Here is an 18318-nt window from a genome sequence, read left to right as displayed (position 1 = left end):
AGCGCGCATGTTGACAAGGGTATGGCAAGTGAGCGACGGCGTCAATACACGTCAAATGGGTGAGAATGTGAGCGCGGGTTGGTATATGGTGAGTCTGGGGAACTAGATAGGTGTTGGCGCGTCAAACGTGTGAGGCGCTGTGGCGTGTGCTAGGGAGGCACGTGGGCATGCCCATCCGCCTGACCGAGAGGCACGTGGGTGTACCCGGCAGGTTCCGAGGGAAGGCGGGGGGGGGGGGACCCACGGTGGGCGGGTGCTCCACATGCCCTGTCGGGAAGCACGCTGGGTGTAGCCACCTGCGGGGGGGTGCTACCTTGCCTTTTTGGGCAGGTGTGGGCATGACCACATGCCCTGATGATGGGATCACCCATGGGCGCTGCGGAAACCGTCCGGGTGATCCCATCACATATGGGTGATGCCCTCTGCTTCGGTTGGGCGTTCCGGGGTGATCCCACATTGATGGGTGGATACACCCGGACCTGTCCCGTCAGGCATGATTGGGTACACCACGGGGGGTTCAAAGGAGGCGTTCGGGTGTACCCAATCAAGACTTGGGTGTTGCCCAGGTTGAACATGCCGTCGGCATGGCGCGGCATGTGTGCCGACGCCGGCATCTGTACCCGGTGTAGTCAGTAGTTTCTGGACCTTCATAGGATACCTTGTTGGCTGCATAGCGTGATATAAGGGCACTGACTGTGGGCAACAAGGGCCTGCAGACCTTTTTTTTTATTATTTGATGCGGTCGACCGGGAGGCAGACTCGGATCCTCTAGCTGTGTCTAGCATAATGCTTTGTTGACCGAATTGGTTCTATTCTCCGGTCCGGTGATGCTATCACTTCAGGTTCGACTCTCCCTTAGGACCTTTTTCTTTTGCCTCCCCTTTCTCTCTCTTTTTACTATTTTTATCCCAAAAAAATATATAAAAATAGAGACCTACCTTTGGTGTTTTTCCTTGCCCTAGATAGCCTCATATACCAGAGAATATCCTTCCACCTGTCCAGACTACTTACTTTATAGACTCAGACTTATTCTCTTCATCCTTTTCTATTATTCTTTTGCATAAATATCTAATATGATATCATGTATAGAAGCCCTGCAAGCCAACCCACATACCTGTAGTTTTTTTCCTTGCCCTAGATACTATTATATAGCAGAGAATATCTTTCTATCTACCTATGCTGGTCACTCTATAGTCATCTAGACCCCCCAGCCCAGAGCCCAGAGCCCTATACCCCCCTACATACCATACCCCCACATACTATTCAAAGTCCTTTTCCCGTCCCCTAATTACCATAATATATTTCCCTAGACTAGTCTGACCATTCACATAATTTTTTTATAATTTTCCCACGAGTATACAGCTTAAAATGAATTTAATACTATTTGCCCAGAATGGGTGAACCACAGGCACCAAACAGCTGGTGTGATGTGACAGGGGGGTGGAGACACCCATGGTGATGGAAACAGCCATAGCCTGTGGGTTGAACCCATCCAGGGGAACCTCTTAGGTTAGAAGTCAGGGGGGGGTATTTAACCCTAACAGGTGGGTAGCCTGAGGTGGCACAATTGGACTAAAACATCTTCCCAATATAGTTTATCAGACATCTTCAACCACGACTACCATAAAAGCAGGCTACTCTCTGCCAGAAATTTTAAGGACACTAATCCTACTTTTACCTGTCATTCTGTGGCTTAATTCATATTGGTCTTATTCTCAGTTTATCTGGTCAGTGGTAAGTACTTACAGAAGGAGAAATTTCCTGGAAGATACTAATATTCAATAACTAACTACAGGAATTTGGTATGTTAATTGAGAACCTAAGCCCAATACTATCTCCTTGACTAACATTTATGAAATTGTTTTACTTATAGGTAAGGTTCATATATAGGCTCTAGCTTGCCAAAAAAGAAAGGATCAGTATTTTAGTATTTTAAATGGTTTTTTTCCCCTCATTTTGGCCAAAGTAATCTAATTCACAAAACAATTAGTTGTTATTCAACCAGATGCAACAAAGGGCTAAGCCTTAATCTAAACCTCCTCATATCAATAGATTTCATGCTAAGGCTTGAGTTAACATTGTCACAACAGTAATAATGTTCTTCACTACCATGACAATAATTCTGTTATTCTGGTTAATGATATATACCAATACTGTAGCATTTTATTCAGTTTGTATGTCACGTGTCACATCAGCTATAAAATTCGAAATCTTTTCACATGTCACACCATTTTTCTCAAAAACCTCTCCCAAAAAGGCACAGTTCCGGGCACCTTCAGTACCAAGAACTTCCTAATTAGGAAATAATTCGAATTGATATTTTTGTATTAGATGTCACACTACTTTTGGCATTCAAATTGAATAAAATTCAACAGTAGTGGCCCAATCTAGCAATAGCCGAGTCCGGTTTGGTCTGGTTCTTGGCCCTCTTTAGCCAAACACCAGACTATCAGTTCAGTTCAAAATCCGATTTGGCCAAACATGAATGCCAAAGGGTGGTTTGAACCAGCCCCAGACCGGTGTTTTTTGGCCCAAAATGGCCGAACCTGGCCGAACTGAGAGCCAGGTTTGGTTTGGAAACAGCCTTCACCAAACCTGAACATTGAGCATGTGTTCAGTCCAGTCCAGTTCAGGTTTGAACCAAAATCCCAAACCGGACCTGGCCATTACTAGCCCAATCTCACCTTGTGCAATCTGTTTGGGACTCTACCACCCCAAAATCATTTCACGCCTAGGTCTTATACTTGCAAGTTATAGAGGGAATATAAGGAGGGAAAAACAAAGGAGAAGTGGTATATGCAGGTTATGGCAAAGCTGGATACAGAGAATAATACACTTGATAACCGTTCAATTGAGATTGACAATAATAAGGTAAAGTAGATTTATTTTATTTACTTTGTTGCAATCAAAATTTCATTTTTGGGATGCTAAGCCTTAGGCTAAGGGCTAAGGCCTTCTTGTACCAAGGACATTTGTTAAGGCCTTCGGTATATCACTGACTTACTTTTGAGAACTCCCCCAAAGATGAGGCCTAAATGAGCTCATGATTGGTACACGTCACACTGGCACTGCCATGTCACTTCACTGCCATGTCACTTCTCCAATCTAACGCGTTCTGCGTTTCTCCGCGTTTTGGCTCCCTCATCCTGCCCTTATCATACAAGCATGACTGCGTATTATTAGCCTCAGATCGCCATTGGCAATGACTATCACGCAGATGGTGCATGCGGCCTGTCATTCGGGCAAAGTGGGGTCGGCGATTAGCTCTTCTTCCTGTTCGTCATGCAGAAGTCACTCACAGCGCTCGTTGTCGCCGTCCCCCTCGTCCTCTGGCACCTCCTCAAGCCTAACAAGTCGCTGCCCCTGCCGCCGGGGCCGCCAAAGCGCTTCCTCACCGGTAATCTTCACCAGTTGCCGACGGTCAAGCAGTGGCTGGTGTATGCGGAGTGGTCAAAACAGTATGGTGCGCGACCTGGTCTCGTCGGAATTCTGGGTATAGCTGACTATGACGCACAGGGCCCATTATGACGCTGCAGATACTGAACCGCGTAACCATCCTCATCACCTCCGCCAAAGTCGCGCTGGACCTGCTCGATGCGCGCGCGTCCATCTACTCCAGTCGGCCGTGGACATGGATGCTGCATGACCTCGCGGGGAATGGCTCCTCCATGTTCTCCCTGTCATCCCAGGACCCGCGGTTTCCTCGCTATCGCAAGATGCTCGTAGCGGGGATGAATAAGCGGGCGGTCGGGCGATATCGGCCGGTGCTGGAGGCAGCGCTGAAGGAGTTTTTGAGGAATATCGCGACACGACCAGACAACTATGAGTCGGTGTTGACTACCTACTCGGGCGGGGTTGCACTCAAGGTGTGGTTGTTTCGTATTGACGACATCCCAGATTAACCCAGCGGCCAGATTGCTTATGGATACGACATTACGGAACCCGTTGAAGACGACTTCTTCGTGCAATTGATTGAGGGTGGTGAGGGGACTGTCCCTTCGCTGGTACAGCCATTCTTCTTTGTGGAAGCCTTCCCATTCCGTGAGACGGTGTTTGTCTATGTAAAGCATGTGTCTCCTCAACACTTTTTCAGTCCGCTTTCTTCCAAAATGGTTTCCTCTCGCGACTTTCCATCGCATTGCCGCCGCAAAGAAGAAGATCCTCGATGCCATGGTGTATGTACCGAATGAGTGGGCAAAGAAGAAATTGGTGGGGATGGCATAATTGTCTTCTGTTTTCTGCTGAAAATGCTTAGGAAACCAATCCATCCGATTCTTCGTTCTTCTCGGAACACTACTTTGCCAAGGAGGATGGCGGGTCGCTCAGCAAAACCGAAGCGGACGATCTAATGTGGACTGCGGGGGCGATTTACACTGGCGGAGCACACACTGTAAGTTCGTTCGCCTCTATCCATGGTTCCGTGACCAACCCCAGAAAGACTTCTTCAGCGATAGCCACGTTTCTTCTTTTGATTTCGAGCCACGCGCAAGTCCAAGCACGGGCGCGAGAGGAGATTGATCGTGTGGTTGGACGAGGACGACTTGTTAACTCGGATGACCGGGCGGCAATGCCATATCTTGCTGCAATCCTCAAGGAGACATTGCGCTGGGCGCCGCCTGTTCCTCAAGGTCCGCTTCATTGACCATGCATCCTTGAAACCTTTCACACTTACCCAGGTCTGCGACACGCTGTCATTCAAGACGATATCTACAATGGCTATTTGTATGTCTGCTTCCATAGAACTCATGCAAAGCTAACAACAAATAGGATTCCCAAAGGCTCCGCTGTCATAGCCAATATCTGGTATCGTTTTTGGTACTTGCACCTATCTTTTCCGCTGACCTCTGGTACTACAGGGCAATCACCCACGACGCGGAGATGTACCCCAAGCCGTTTGAGTTTGACCCCTCCCGCTTTCTTGGGGACACGCCTCAGCGCGATCCTGCAGAGTTATTCCTACTTTCCCAAACATTCTTACTTGCTGATATTGTCGTTAGTTTCGTCTTTGGCTTTGGCCGCCGCGTCTGCCCTGGCGCCACTCTCGCTGAAGAATCTGTGTTCCTCGCTGCTGCGAACCTGCTTGCGCTCTTCGATATCAAGAAGGCCCTGGACACCGCGGGGAGGGAGGTTGATCCCATGGAGAGCCTGGATTGGCGGACGGGGCTCGTTACGTGCGTCTTTCTTTCTCGTTCTATGAGATGGAGTAGCTTGAATGTTATGCGCTAGGATTCCGCTGAACTTTAAGTTCCGTTTGGTGCCCCGGTCTGCGGACACGCTTGCCGCTATGATAGACGGATAGCCTGAGCACATCTGGATTACAGTGCCAGGTACTCGTAGAATACAAGTATCGACATCCTCCCGGTGACAGACTCATCCGTGCTCGATTTGTTCAACAATGCAGACAAGTATCCTCACTGGGTATTGCTAATCCAAACATTTCTGCCGGGTCACTGCACTACCAGGAGGGAGCACTCGTTGCTAATGTCTATGGTCATTGGTCGCATGTATATTCTCGAAGTCGCCAAACGTAAAATGGAACGGAAGCAAAGTGGAAGCGAATACAGCAGGTCGCCCCAAGCTTCCATGGTCACAACGTCAGTACTTAGTTTCAAATTCTGGCCATGGGTCGCTTCTGGTGCCAGACTGTTCTGGCCGACTACCATGACTCCGTCGCCATTTCCACCTGAGCTTGTCCTCCTGGTGGTAGAGCACCTGCCTGACATGGCTTCGTTGCAAAATTGCGCTCTGGCCGCGTCCATCTTCCTCCATCCCTGCCAAAAACAAATCTACGAAACGCTGTTCATCGCGGGGGTGCAAGACCAGCATGAGACCGAGATTCAAGCCAGACCAGTACATGCATATGAAGATGCTTTACGCCACTTGGAGGGTTCTCCTCACCTTGCGCGCTACGTGCAGACCCTGCACATCGCCGTCAGTGGTGACCGCTGGAATGGAGACGAGAAAACGGTGGCGACGCTTTTCAGACGGCTCACATGCGTCAGACGGTGCTCTGTGCTGGGCAAATTGTCCTTCACCACATGGGCTGCCGTGCCCAGGTCGGTACAGGGTGTGTTGTTGGAGTGGATTCTGGAGCAGTCCATGCTGGAGGAACTCTACGTATCCCGCATCGTAGGGCTTCCAAGGCCTGTCTTTCATGTTTTTCTCAACTCTGCTCCGTCTATCCTTCTCGTTCAAGTTGAGGTGACGGTTGACTCAGGGGACTCGGTGGAAGAGGCGGAATGGATGCACAAGATCATGATATCGAGCCGGGATACCTTCTTCAAGACCATTTTGGAGCTATCTCTTGACCATAGTCCAGAGATAGAACCCATTCTGGAGGAGCCTGAGTTCGCTGGCTACATCGGCAGTTTGCAGGTGATCCACGCGAATGCGACACACACAAACGCGCTTTGTTTTGCGTCTGCGCGCACTCTGAAAGAGATTCACCTCAGCTGCACTAGTTCGTCCGCGCATCTTCGTCCCTGATTGGTGCTGATTGTACCGTTGGTTTCAGCCGCGATGGACACCGACTTCGTTCCATTTCCTCCGGCTTTCCCCCAATTGCGTATCTTCCAGCTAACCGTCGGCCTTCACCACTTGTGCGAGGACCCCACCGTGCCCGACGCGCAATTGTGCTTTCTGCCACAACTACTCTCGGTCCTTATCGAGAACACCCCCTGCCCAAACCTTCTGGAGATCACCATTAACATCGTTCTTCTGCACGTACCAACCCTGCCGCTGCCACCACTCTCCAAAGATGTTATGGGCCGACTAGATACCCTATTCCAGAAATTGAGCCCTTTGGAGGCTGTGCACTGGTTTCCCGTGGCTCCGAACTCGTTGGGCATCACTCCGTCTTGGATTACCACTGCATTCGGGGAGGCAGTTGTGCGAGGACTGCCCAAGATGGCCAAGGCAGGAAAGGTGGTGATAGACGAGTGCAACCTAACGTTTTGAATACGAAATGTGCGACGCAAAACCCTAGTTCTTGATTTGAAGTAATAAAATCCAACTACTTGAAAATATCGATATGATTCATTGTCTCCTAAGTAGTCCTCTCATTACCATGATTGATCCTCATTCGGTGACTTCAAATGTTGTGAAAATTGATCGTTTCGTCTCTGATAAGTAAAGTAGAAAGTCGCAGGACATGGCCCGAATTTTCATTGGCCGCACCGGTATACCGTATACGAATTCGACCAACTCCGCCAGCTACAGTCGCAAAGTAATAATCATAAACTTACAGCTTCGCCCCGCCCTTCGTATTGCTCTTGTGCATACTTGGTACCCCGCCAACCGTACCTGTGAGAATCAGCCGCCCAGAGTTCTTCTCTCGGATTTCGCAGCTGGCCAGGCGCGGGCCGCGGTTCTTGTTGTCGACAAAGACAGTTTCGGCGCGGATTGTGAGCACTTCTCCGCTGTGGATAAGATGGATGAGCGCGTCTGACGGGCCGCAGGAAGTCCTCACATGTTGGCCGGAGTGTGCCAGTTCATGTTTTGCAGGTTTTGTGCGGTTGCGACGAGGCTTCCGTTGTCGTAGCCCTTCGCGTGGCCAAGCTGCACTATCGCCCCCATGGCGGCACTAGGTTCCAGTCAGCACTTGAAAAGATGGTTGCTTGATATACGCACTGGCCTAATAGAAACGCGCCACATGCCCCGTGCATATTTCCGAAGGCATTGCACATATCTTTCCGTTGTTAATCCACCCAGTTCTACCGACAAGCCACAAAACACACCTTGAGTTACTTCGATTTCCATCGTCTGGTCCGCGCTGGGCGGCTCTTCCGTTATGTTCATCTCCACAATCTTCAGTCGCGCGCCAATGCTGCCCGCGAAAGGCTGCTTGTTCGGCGCTCCGCCCGTGCCGGCGATGAAGAAGAAGAACTTGTTTGCGTCGAGCTGCTTGTCTGCGGCGGAGAGGTTGCCGCCGATGTGTGAGGCGTCGACGTTGGGCAGGCTGCGGAAAAGTTTCTCCAGGGGTGTTTCGCGTGGGCTCGGGCCAGCTGGGGCTTTGCCTTTCGTCTCCGCCATGCAAGTTGGTGTTGGTGTGAAAGAGACTTCAGGATGGGAGATTCGTATCCCCGTGCGCCGAAGCCGAGCGTTCCTGAGAGTAGGGAGGAAGTAACGAGGAAGGAGCCATGATTGTTAGACGTTAGATGAGGATCGAGAAGGGCTTATGTCATCGCCCGCACATTGCTTCCAACGACAACAGTCAATTTCTACACACTCATACAAGGGGCCGACCCACTCAAGCTCTGGAAGCGAAGGAACCCATGGCCCGATCCACGGAAGGAACACCCAAGATAGGCTGCCCGAGCTCCTGGCCGAGTGATAGTGATTTTGGGTCGGGCACTCGGTGGCCATAATTACCTCCCCGCATACGATTCCCACCCACAAATGGCGGCCACCAAGCAGTTCACGAAGGAGGAGGTTGCGCTACACAACAAGCAAGGGGACCTGGTGCGTCGTCAAGCATTCATTTGCCTTGTCTGATGAATAGTGTAGTGGATCGTCATTGACGGGAGGGTTTTCGATGTCTCGCGCTTTGCTGCGATGCACCCTGGTGGTCTGAGTGTCCTCTTAGATGCAGAAGTCGGTGTGTGGCCTGTTTTCAGCTGTTTCCGGAGTAGCTGACAAGATCCAGCGGGACAAGACGCAACTGACGCCTTTTTCGGTCTCCACCGACACGAAGTGCTGCTGCGACCGCAATACGCGCGTCTCCAAATCGGCACTATTGTGGGCGAGTCAGAACGCATCAGCCCGCGAGCAGCGGGGGCACTGAGCTCCGTCCCATACGCTGAGCCAACATGGCTTACACCCGGCTACCACTCCCCATACTTTACCAACAAACACCGCGCGTTCCAGACGGCGGTGAGGCAGTTCTGCGAGGAGCATGTGCTGCCAGATGCGCTGGCGCGGGAGGAGGACGGGAAACCGCCGTCGAAGGAGGTCTGGGAAAAGATGGCCGAGGCGAATATCCTGGCGATGCGACTGGGCCCAGGACCGCATCTCAAGGGGCGGAAGCTGCTGGGCGGTATCATCCAACCGGAGGAGGTGTGTGTTTTTTAACATATCCTTCTTCTTGCGCTAACTTGGAATCCAGCTCACAATCGTCCATTCGCTTATTCTTATTCAAGAATTCAGCCGTCTCAATGCGCGCGGTTATGCAGATGGACTTGGGAACGGCGCACAAATTGGGCTTCCGCCAATCCTCCATCATGCGACCCCTGCCCTGCGGGACAAGATCGCAGGCGAGTATTTTGCTGGAAAGAAGTTTGTGTCGTTGGCCATTTCTGAGGCATTTGCGGGGTCTGATGTCTGTTCGTGATTCTTCCTCATTCCTTATTACCCTTCTTCACATATGTTATAGCCCGGCTCAAGACATTCGCGACGAAAACTGACAAAGGCTGGCTGGTCACTGGTACCAAGGTGTGGTTGATCAATATCGCGTTTATTGAAACTAACAGGTTTGTAGAAATGGATTACCGGCGGAATGGCCGCGACCTACTTCACTGTCGGATGCCGCTCAGCCAAAGGAATGGTTGTTTTAGTCATCGAACGCGGACCTGGCGTCGAAACGAAACCAATCAAGACAAGTTACAGCGCTTCCGCAGGCACTGCGTTTGTGACCTTCGAAAATGTCCTCGTGCCTTTCGAGAACCAGCTCGGGGAGGACGGAAATGGGCTGCATGTCATGTTAGCGTGTGTTTTCCGTTTTGCTACTTTCGGTCCAAGTCGTAATGGTCTGCAGGAACTTCAATTCGGAGCGATGGGGCATGACTGCTGCGACTATTTCATCACACAGGACGATTGTCGAGGAATGTCTGAAGTTTGTTCTTCAATACTCCTGCTTTGACGCATTTGTGACCACTTGCTAGATGGGCTACACAACGAAAAGTATTTGGGAAGCCCTTGGTTTCGCAAGCCGTCATCCGCTCCAAGCTTGCAGGTTGATGTCGACCCTTCTGCCGATTACCAACTGCTGACTTCTTGCAGCGATGATCTCGAGAGTGGAGAGCGCGCAAGCGTGGATTGAGAACATCACATTCCAGGTCGGCCATCGCATTGCTCGCTCATTTTAGCGCTTATGGTGATGTCTGCAGATGATGAATATGAGCCACCAACAGCAATCAATGCTTCTCGCTGGGTATGCCCTCGTTGCCCCTTGTAACCTTTCATCTAATTTGTGCCAAGACAAATCGCCCTTCTCAAAAGCTTCGCCACCAGAACTGCCCAAGAGACCGCGAAGGATGCGATCCAAGTATCCATTCTTACTCTATGACCATTCTTCTACTAAACACGCTATAGATTTTCGGCGGTCGGGGGATCACGCTGACCGGCATGGGTAAATATGTCGAGCGCTTCCACCATACGGCGATTTTCGACGCGATTTTGGGCGGGACGGAGGATGTGCTGGACGATTTGGGCGTTAGGCAGGCGATTAAGGTGATGCCGAAGGGTGCGCGGCTGTAAGGGTTTACTTATGCGGACTGCGGGTGAGTCGGAGATGGCTGGCAGGAATACCGTCTTTGAAAGCCAGAACAGTATATATAGACCTGCATGCGGGAGACCGGAAGACGCGGCCCGCGGCTAGGCGGACCTGTGATAGACATCTTCCGCGGACCGAATGAGATTTTGACAACGGCGACTCTGTGCTTTGACATGAGAGAAGAAGCGGCTCAGCGGCTTCTACGTCAATGTTCTCCGCAGCGACATAACTGCGCCCACTTTCCGTGGAGGGAAAAACCCGTTCATACGGTCACCTCACGCTTCAGAGCGTGTCCCGCTGGCCGCAGCCTGCATCCTCGCTTCCGTGCTTCCGTCCAGCCTTGCCGGGGCCACGGGAACATCGTGCCTGCCCGCACCCATGGCCGACCACTGATCATCGGCCGGGGACGTGCCGGTGGGAGAATTGAGGTGCATGTCACCTACAACGGGGCTCATCTCCGCCCGCGCATTCAAACGCGCGTCTGCTTATCTCTCCGTGGGTGGCAGAGGATTGCGCTAGAAGCAGCACACCGTCCGGTTCCCCGGTGCCGATCCTACTTAAGTGGACAAAGTCGGACGGGTAAGCAGGCCTCAGGCTTCTGTTCTTGCTTCGTCCTCCACCAACTTCTAGATGACCGACCCAGGCTCGCTGAGCGGCCACCCGCGAGACGTCACCATCTCCCCGGCGGGCTCTACCACGGCGACATTAGAAGGCGACACTGCCCCGGCTGCCCAGCTCAAACAACCACAGCCGAAATCGCGCGCATTCTACCTCACCTTCCTCGCGATAAGCGTGACCACCTTCCTCTCCGCGATCGACCTGACCGCCGTCGGCACCGCCCTGCCGACCATCTCCGCCGCGCTGCACGACACCAGGGGCGACTTCACGTGGGTCGGCTCGGCGTACGCGCTCTCCAGCACGGCGTTCATCCCGCTCAGCGGCAACTTGGCGGACGCCTTCGGCAGGCGCGTCGTCGTCCTGTTCAGCATTCTGTTCTTCGCTATCGGCAGCGCGTTGTCTGGCGCAGCGCAGAATATGGTCAGCTCTTAACAGTGCTTTCATTGCCGCTGATACTTAGTGTTGTCCAGAACATGCTGATCGCCGCCCGGACCGTCCAAGGCGTCGGCGGCGGCGGGATCCTGGCCCTCTCGGAGATCCTCGTCGCCGACCTCGTGCCCCTCGCTGAACGGGGGATTTACCAAGGTTTTCTCGCCCTCATTTGGTCGCTTGCTTCTGTGAGTGATAGCAGCTCTGCTCCTGGTCTTGAGTTTACAATGATTATTAGAGTGTCGGGCCGCCGATCGGCGGCGCTCTTGCGAATAAAGGAACCAAAGCCTGGCGCTGGCTCTTCTGTGGGCATCGCATCGTCTCCGCCAACCGCGATTGCTAACGGACGCTGTAGTCCTCAACCTCCCGCTCTGCGGCATCTCGTTTCTGCTGGTCGCCTTCTTCCTGCGGGTGCGCAGTCCGCCGGGCAGCATCCAGTCGAAGCTTGCCCAAGTTGATTGGCTGTGCCACCGTTCCCCCGTGTCTGCTTCCTCCACGACTGACTTATTTTTCGTTTCAGCGGAAACCTCATTGTCATCGCGGGGACCACGCTCGCCATCGTCGGGCTCACCTTCGGCGGCATCCGCTTCCCGTGGGCCTCCGCACAGGTCCTCGCGCCGCTGGTCATCGGGTTTGTGCTCCTGATCGTCTTCGGGTTCTACGAAGTGTACCTGGTGACGGACCCCGTCCGCCCGACGACGCCGGCGGACATCATGAGCAACCGCACCTCGCTCGGCGGGCTGCTCGGGACGGCGATCCACGGCCTGGTCAGCGTCGCGTTAATCTACTACTTGCCAGGCCAGTCGAGCTTTTGGGCATAGCAAACAACTTGAAAACTCACGGTCTCGCCAGTCTACTTCCAAGCCTGCTTCTCCGCCTCGCCGATCCGCTCCGCGGTCGACTTCCTCCCCTCCGGGCTGCTCACCGCGCCGTTCGCGTTCGTGGCGGGCGTGATCACGACCGTGACCGCGAAATACCGGCCGGTCAACTACGCCGCGTGGTGTTTCGTCATCATCGTCTGTGCCGCAACTCTGCGATTTCTTTTCTGACATTATTGTCCAGGGCTTCGGCGTGTTCACGCTGCTCAAAGCAGACTCGAGCACGGGCCGCTGGGTGGGGTTCCAGGTGCTCACGAGCGTCGGGCTGGGGATGCTCTTCTCCAGCCCCGTCTTCCCGATCCTCGCCCCGCTCCCGCCGAGCCGCGCCGCCTCCGCGCTCGCGCTCTGGACGTTCACACGCTCCTTCTTCCAGGCGTGGGGCATCACCATCGCGTCGACCGTCCTCCAGAACAAGCTGCAGGCCACCCTCCCGCCGGCGTTCGCCGCGCAGTTCCCCCGCCGGCTTCGAGATCGCGTACGCCGCGATACCCGTCATCCGCACGCTCGACGCGCCGCTCAAGACGGAGGTCCAGGCCGCGTTTGCGGAGAGCATGGCCGCCGTGTGGCAGACGATGACGGGCATCTCGGGCATCGGCCTGCTGAGCTGCCTGCTGTTGCGGGAGATCCCGATGGTCCAGGGGATCGACGAGACGTATGCGCTGAAGGAGGAGAACGCCAAGGTGAACGACCGGGAAAAGCAGTAGATATAGATTAGCGCGAGGTCAGCTCCGTCCCACCAGTATAATACATCTGTATCCAATAGAATAGATAGCTTTTTCAGATCTTCACAAGCGCGCATTCTTTGGCATCGCCCTTAGCGCCTGCCGGACACCTAGGTCTTCCAAGACATCCTCCGCTGCAAGGAATTGAGTAATTTGCGATGGCGACTATGTAGGAATGCACGTACTTCCGCCAAGGATAGCGTCAAATACCACCGTCCGGTGATAGTGTTCGATGTGTCTGCCCATACCGGTGCGGGTGATGCCACGACCACCAAAGATCTAAGGATTAATCGATAATTGTTAAGGGGGGTATAAGGAGACAACATCACGAACCTGGACCGCATCTTCGGCGGTCTCCTGTGCGGTTTTGGTCGCGTAGCTTTTGAGGAGCGCAATTTGGCTGGCCTCGTATATGAGTAATCAAATCGTGCTGGCGGGATACCTGGAACGCACCCAGCGAGCAATATCGCTTGTTCTTGATGGTTCATGTTGGCCATCTACGAATGTTGTCGACGATGAAGAATACGCAGGACAAACAAAAATACCTGGTACGTGATATTTTCAATCCAGGCTTGTGCGCTCTCGACCCTTGAGATCATCGCTAGAAAAGAAGTAACTCGTTAATCGAGTTAGGAATAAGTTCGTCCGCGCTCACCGGCGAGCTTGGAGCGGATGACTGCCTGCGAGACGAGGGGCTTCCCGAAGACCTTGCGCTGCGTTGCCCATCTGCCTGATGTGTCAGAAGCGTTATCATCTAGAAGTAACAAGAGGCAAGGGGTTACTTCAGGCATTCTTCGACCACCACCCGGTGGGAGGCGATCGCCGCAGCGGTCATGCCCCATCTGTCTTCTGTCAGCGAATTCTCCAGAATGCATGAAAAAATAGACACACCGCTCGTCATTGAAGTTGCTACAAAAATCAGCATGGAATCGGGGGCAGAGAGACGAAAACACACGCTAAGATAACATGCAGCCCCTTGCCGTCCTGGCCGAGCTGGTTCTCGAAAGGCACCAGCACATTGTCAAACGTGACAAAGGCCGTTCCCGCCGCCGAGCTGTAGGCGGTTTTTATGGGTTTTGTCTCGACACCCGGGCCGCGCTCGATAACAAGCACGACCATTCCCTTCTCCGACCGACACCCGACAGTAAAGTAGGACGCGACCATGCCGCCGGTAATCCATTTCTGTCGAAGGGATCAGCAATAAGTTGCGCAAGGAGGAGCGGGTCGACCTTGGTGCCGGTGACCAACCAGCCCGCGTCCGTTTTCTTAGCAAATGTCTTCATACCGGCTGAAATTTGTGAGATCACGAAAAACAAGGACATATCCACGCACAGACGTCCGACCCGGCAAACGCCTCCGAGATCGCGAGGGAGACGAACTTCTTCCCGTCAAAGAACTCGTTCATGATCTTGTCGCGCAACGCGGGCTTGCCGTACTTGAGGATGGGCGGGAGGCCGATGAGACTGCCGTTTCCTGCCCAAAACAGAGTCATGTGGGACATATGCGACAAGGCCCAAACAACTCACCGCCGTCTGCGTAGCCACTGCATTGCGAGATGAGCACTGTCAAGACTTGATGATGGGAGAAGGCTCACCGAGCATTGAAGCGGGCGAATTCTTGATTCAAGATTAAACTATAGAGTGTGGTCATCTGCGGTAGATATCAGCTATCGAAGGCTCCGTTGGCAACACACACCTCCTCAGGCTTGATGATACCGCCAAGCAAGGTCCTGCCCTGCAAATGGGGCCCGGCCCCAAAGCGCATGGCCATGATATTCGCCTGCGCCGCGTTATCAGCTCATGAAGGGGACTATCCCCAAGCAAGCAAGGAAACACACCTCGGCAAGCTTGTCCCACACAGCCTGCGACACCGGCTTTCCGTCCTCCTCCCGGGCCAGCGCGTCGGGGAGGACAACCTCCTCGAGCAGCTTCCGCACGGCCGCCTGGAACGCGCGATGCTTGTCGCCGAAGTAGGGCGAATGGTACCCTTTCGTAAGCCACGTCGGCTCCGCGTAGGGCACGCTGCTCAGTTCGCCCGGCGCTCGCGCGACAATTTGGGGCGTCTCTCCGACGACGGTGCCGATTTGGAGGCGCGCGTACTGCGGGCGGAGGAGGATCTCTTGCCGGTGGAGCCCGAAGAAGGCTTCAGTCGCGTCCTGCCCGGCTGAAACGACTCCGGTAAGAAAATGGATGCTCTGCAGGCTGCAACGCACCGACTTCCTCGTCGAGGAGGACGCTCAGCCCCCCGGGGTGCATAGCGGCGAACCGGGACAGGTCGAATACCCGGCCGTCGATGACGATCCACTGCCAGCGGGTCAGCAACCGTGGAGGGGGACACAGGCAGACCCACCAAGTCGCCCTTCTTGTTGTGCTTCGCGACCTCCTCCTTCGTGTACTGCTTGCTGGTCATGGTGGTGTAAGTAAGAGACAGCGAGTGATTGGGATTTGAGCGGTGATTCGCATCGGTCGGCGAGAGATGATTGCTGGCGGTCGGGCCGGCGAAGCCAGCATTTCAGCGGTCCTTCAGCAACCGGTGCATAATCGACTGCATCGGATAGGCTGCCCACAATCATGCAGATGACATCATGATCGCAGAAAAGCGAAGTCCAGTTCTTCCTGAATCCAGCACCTGCATACTCTTTCTTGTGTATTTCTGGTTGTTTCTTGAAGTGAGCTGAGGCCTTGTCGTTTTTCGGTATCTCATTCAGCTTTCCAAACCCTACAGTACCAGCCCATACTTAATGGTATGCTTATTCGCTTCCGCTCCACGTTACGTTTTGGCCATTTCCGAGTACTAGTCATGATCACGGCGATGCAATGCAATAGACTACTAAGTAGTACCTGGGACTCCATAATTTTGTACATGGCCTCAGACTACCCGTCTATCATAGCGGCAAGCGTATCCGCAGACCGGGGCACCAAACGGAACCTGAAATTCAGCGGAGTCCTAACGCATAACGTTTAAATCACCCCATCCCACAGAACGAGAAGGAAAAACGCACGTAATGAGCCCCGTCCGCCAATCCAGGCCCTCCATCGGATCAATCCCCCTCCCCGCGGGGTCCAGCGCCGTCTTGATGTCGAAGAGCGCAAGCAGGTTCGCGGCGGCGAGGAACACGGATTCTCCAGCGAGAGTGGCGCCGGGGCAGACGCGGCGGCCAAAGCCAAAGACGAAACTGACGACAATATCAGCAAGCAAGTACTAAGAATATTTGGAAAGTAGAACTAACTCTGCAGGATCGCGCTGAGGCGTGTCCCCAAGAAAGCGGGAGGGGTCAAACTCAAACGGCTTGGGGTACATCTCCGCATCGTGGGTGATTGCCCTGCAATATTGTCAAAGTTAGCAGAATGGATGTGTTCAAATGCCAAAAACGGGACCAGATATTGGCTATGACAGCGGATCCTTTGGGAATCCTGTTTGTTGTTAGCTTTGCGTGAGCTACATGGAAGCAGTCGTACAAATAGCCATTGTAGATATCGTCTTGAATGACAGCGTGTCGTATACCTGGCCAAGTGTTAGAAGTCACAACTTAAAGGTTGCATGGTCAATAAAGCAGACCTTGAGGCGCAGGCGGCGCCCAGCGCAACGTCTCTTTGAGGATTGCAGCAAGATATGGCATTGCCGCCCGGTCATCCGAGTTGACCAGCCGTCCCCGTCCGACGACACGATCAATCTCTTCTCGCGCCCGTGCTTGGACTTCCGTGTGCGTCGAAATCAAAAGAAGGAAGGTGGCTATGGCTGAAGCAGTCTTTCTGGGCTTTGTCACGGAACTATAGATAGAAACGAACGAACTTACCGTATGTGCTCCGCCAGTGTAAATTGCCCCGGCTGTCCACATCAGATCATCCGCCTCAGCTTTGCTGAGCGACCCGCTATCTTCCTTGCCAAAGTAGTGTCCCGAGAAGAACGAGGCGGCAGACGGGTCGGTTTCCTGCCCCAGTATCAGCAGGAAAAGATGATGAGCTGATGTCTTGCGCTCACTAGCTTCTTCTTTGCCCACTCATTCGGTACATACACCATTGCATCAAGAATCTTCTTCTTTGCGGCAGCGATGCGATGGAAAGTGGCAAGCGGAAACCATTTCGGAAGAAAGCGAACTGGCAAGTTCTTGAGCAAACCGACGCGCCAAAGCAGCGAATACACTCACGAAAGGGGAACGCTTCCACAAAGAAGAATGGCTGGACCAATGACGGAATGGTGTCCTCAGCGCCTTCGATCAATTTCACGAAGTAGTCTTCCTCGACGGGCTCTGTAATATCGTATCCATAAGCAATCTGGCTTATTCAGTTGGAAAAGTCGCGAAGATGAAACAACCAACGCACCTTGAGCGCAATCCCACCCGAGTAGGTCGTCAACACCGACTCGTAGTCATCCGGTCGCACGGCAATAGTCTTCAGAAACTCCTTCAGCGCTGCCTCCAGCACCGGCTGATATCGCCTGACTGCCCGCTTATTCATCCCCGCCACCAGCATCCTGCGATAGCGAGGAAACCGCGGGTCCTGGGACGACAGGGAGAACATGGAGGAGCCGTTCCCCGCGAGGCCATGCAGCATCCACGTCCACGGCCGACCGGAGTAGATGGAAGCGCGCGCATCAAGCAGGTCCAGTGCGACTTTGGCGGAGGTAATGAGGATGGTGACGCGGTTCAGTATTTGCAGTGTCATGATGGGCCCTGTATGCTATAATCAGCTATAGCCATAATTGACCAGGTAGCGCACCATAGCGCTTCGACCACTCCGCATACACCAGCCACTGCTTGACCGTCGGCAACTGGTGCAAATTTCCGGTGAGGAAGCGCTTTGGCGGCCCCGGCGGCAGAGGCAGCGATTTGGGCTTGAGGAGCTGCCAGAGGACGAGGGGGAGCGCGACGACGAGCGCTGCGAGCGACTTCTGCATCACAAGGAGAAAGACAGAAGTAATGACGGCACTTATATATGCATGGGCAACCGCGGCAATTCAAATGATAGTCATTGGCTATCATAGTCATAGAATATCGAGGAACCAGGAGGCGAAGAGAAGTACGGTCTTTGAGTTGTTCGACGTCTTGAGATGGTGGCGGACAAAAAAATACTTGTCACGGTGACACTGACGGAACCTTTGATGAAATACCATGTAGCAAGCTCGAAGTTGGGGCTCAATCGCGGGGTCATGTCAGTGAAAATCTAGTCTTCGATTTCTCGTT

The 18318-nt window shown here is 53.4% G+C and overlaps 7 protein-coding genes across 7 annotated transcripts; 4 read left to right on the top strand and 3 right to left on the bottom strand.

Moving 5' to 3' along the window:
• Positions 1–3282: 3282 nt before the first annotated feature.
• On the top strand, positions 3283–5299 carry MIND_00383100 (Cytochrome P450; the record flags this gene model as incomplete). The annotated part of the gene is made up of 10 exons (XM_037360663.1): positions 3283–3463; positions 3517–3866; positions 3915–4041; positions 4094–4209; positions 4256–4390; positions 4439–4628; positions 4677–4722; positions 4768–4803; positions 4857–5171; positions 5227–5299. The coding sequence occupies 10 exons, from the start codon at positions 3283–3285 to the stop codon at positions 5297–5299; spliced, it is 1569 nt and encodes a 522-aa protein (XP_037223548.1).
• Positions 5300–5661: 362 nt separating this feature from the next.
• Positions 5662–6957, top strand: MIND_00383000 (uncharacterized protein; the record flags this gene model as incomplete). The annotated part of the gene is made up of 2 exons (XM_037360662.1): positions 5662–6460; positions 6515–6957. The coding sequence occupies 2 exons, from the start codon at positions 5662–5664 to the stop codon at positions 6955–6957; spliced, it is 1242 nt and encodes a 413-aa protein (XP_037223547.1).
• Positions 6958–7240: 283 nt separating this feature from the next.
• Positions 7241–8031, bottom strand: MIND_00382900 (uncharacterized protein; the record flags this gene model as incomplete). The annotated part of the gene is made up of 4 exons (XM_037360661.1): positions 7241–7418; positions 7469–7582; positions 7630–7687; positions 7737–8031. 4 exons carry the CDS (start codon positions 8029–8031, stop codon positions 7241–7243), a joined length of 645 nt encoding a protein of 214 aa, XP_037223546.1.
• Positions 8032–8397: 366 nt separating this feature from the next.
• MIND_00382800 (Acyl-CoA dehydrogenase) lies at positions 8398–10473 on the top strand (the record flags this gene model as incomplete). The annotated part of the gene is made up of 12 exons (XM_037360660.1): positions 8398–8460; positions 8506–8596; positions 8645–9054; positions 9104–9320; positions 9371–9429; positions 9476–9702; positions 9752–9829; positions 9879–9949; positions 9997–10052; positions 10104–10147; positions 10195–10261; positions 10309–10473. 12 exons carry the CDS (start codon positions 8398–8400, stop codon positions 10471–10473), a joined length of 1548 nt encoding a protein of 515 aa, XP_037223545.1.
• A 646-nt stretch (positions 10474–11119) lies between these two features.
• On the top strand, positions 11120–13118 carry MIND_00382700 (Iron permease; the record flags this gene model as incomplete). The annotated part of the gene is made up of 6 exons (XM_037360659.1): positions 11120–11527; positions 11578–11724; positions 11775–11841; positions 11892–12000; positions 12057–12338; positions 12389–13118. 6 exons carry the CDS (start codon positions 11120–11122, stop codon positions 13116–13118), a joined length of 1743 nt encoding a protein of 580 aa, XP_037223544.1.
• An 81-nt stretch (positions 13119–13199) lies between these two features.
• MIND_00382600 (Acyl-CoA dehydrogenase) lies at positions 13200–15545 on the bottom strand (the record flags this gene model as incomplete). The annotated part of the gene is made up of 17 exons (XM_037360658.1): positions 13200–13270; positions 13322–13415; positions 13470–13536; positions 13590–13633; positions 13682–13737; positions 13792–13862; positions 13919–13978; positions 14028–14045; positions 14092–14318; positions 14366–14424; positions 14469–14609; positions 14663–14679; positions 14731–14786; positions 14832–14915; positions 14974–15299; positions 15349–15439; positions 15486–15545. 17 exons carry the CDS (start codon positions 15543–15545, stop codon positions 13200–13202), a joined length of 1542 nt encoding a protein of 513 aa, XP_037223543.1.
• A 464-nt stretch (positions 15546–16009) lies between these two features.
• MIND_00382500 (Cytochrome P450) lies at positions 16010–18032 on the bottom strand (the record flags this gene model as incomplete). Its single annotated transcript, XM_037360657.1, has 11 exons — positions 16010–16082; positions 16138–16311; positions 16366–16458; positions 16514–16549; positions 16595–16640; positions 16695–16884; positions 16933–17067; positions 17118–17233; positions 17284–17410; positions 17459–17808; positions 17855–18032. The coding sequence occupies 11 exons, from the start codon at positions 18030–18032 to the stop codon at positions 16010–16012; spliced, it is 1518 nt and encodes a 505-aa protein (XP_037223542.1).
• Positions 18033–18318: the final 286 nt, after the last annotated feature.

The sequence above is a fragment of the Mycena indigotica genome, assembly GCF_014461135.1.
Source record: "Mycena indigotica strain 171206Taipei chromosome Unknown Mind.scaff0003, whole genome shotgun sequence".
Classification (NCBI taxonomy): domain Eukaryota; kingdom Fungi; phylum Basidiomycota; class Agaricomycetes; order Agaricales; family Mycenaceae; genus Mycena; species Mycena indigotica.
Note: the sequence above shows the minus strand (reverse complement) of the source record. Positions and strands in the feature narration are given on the sequence as shown.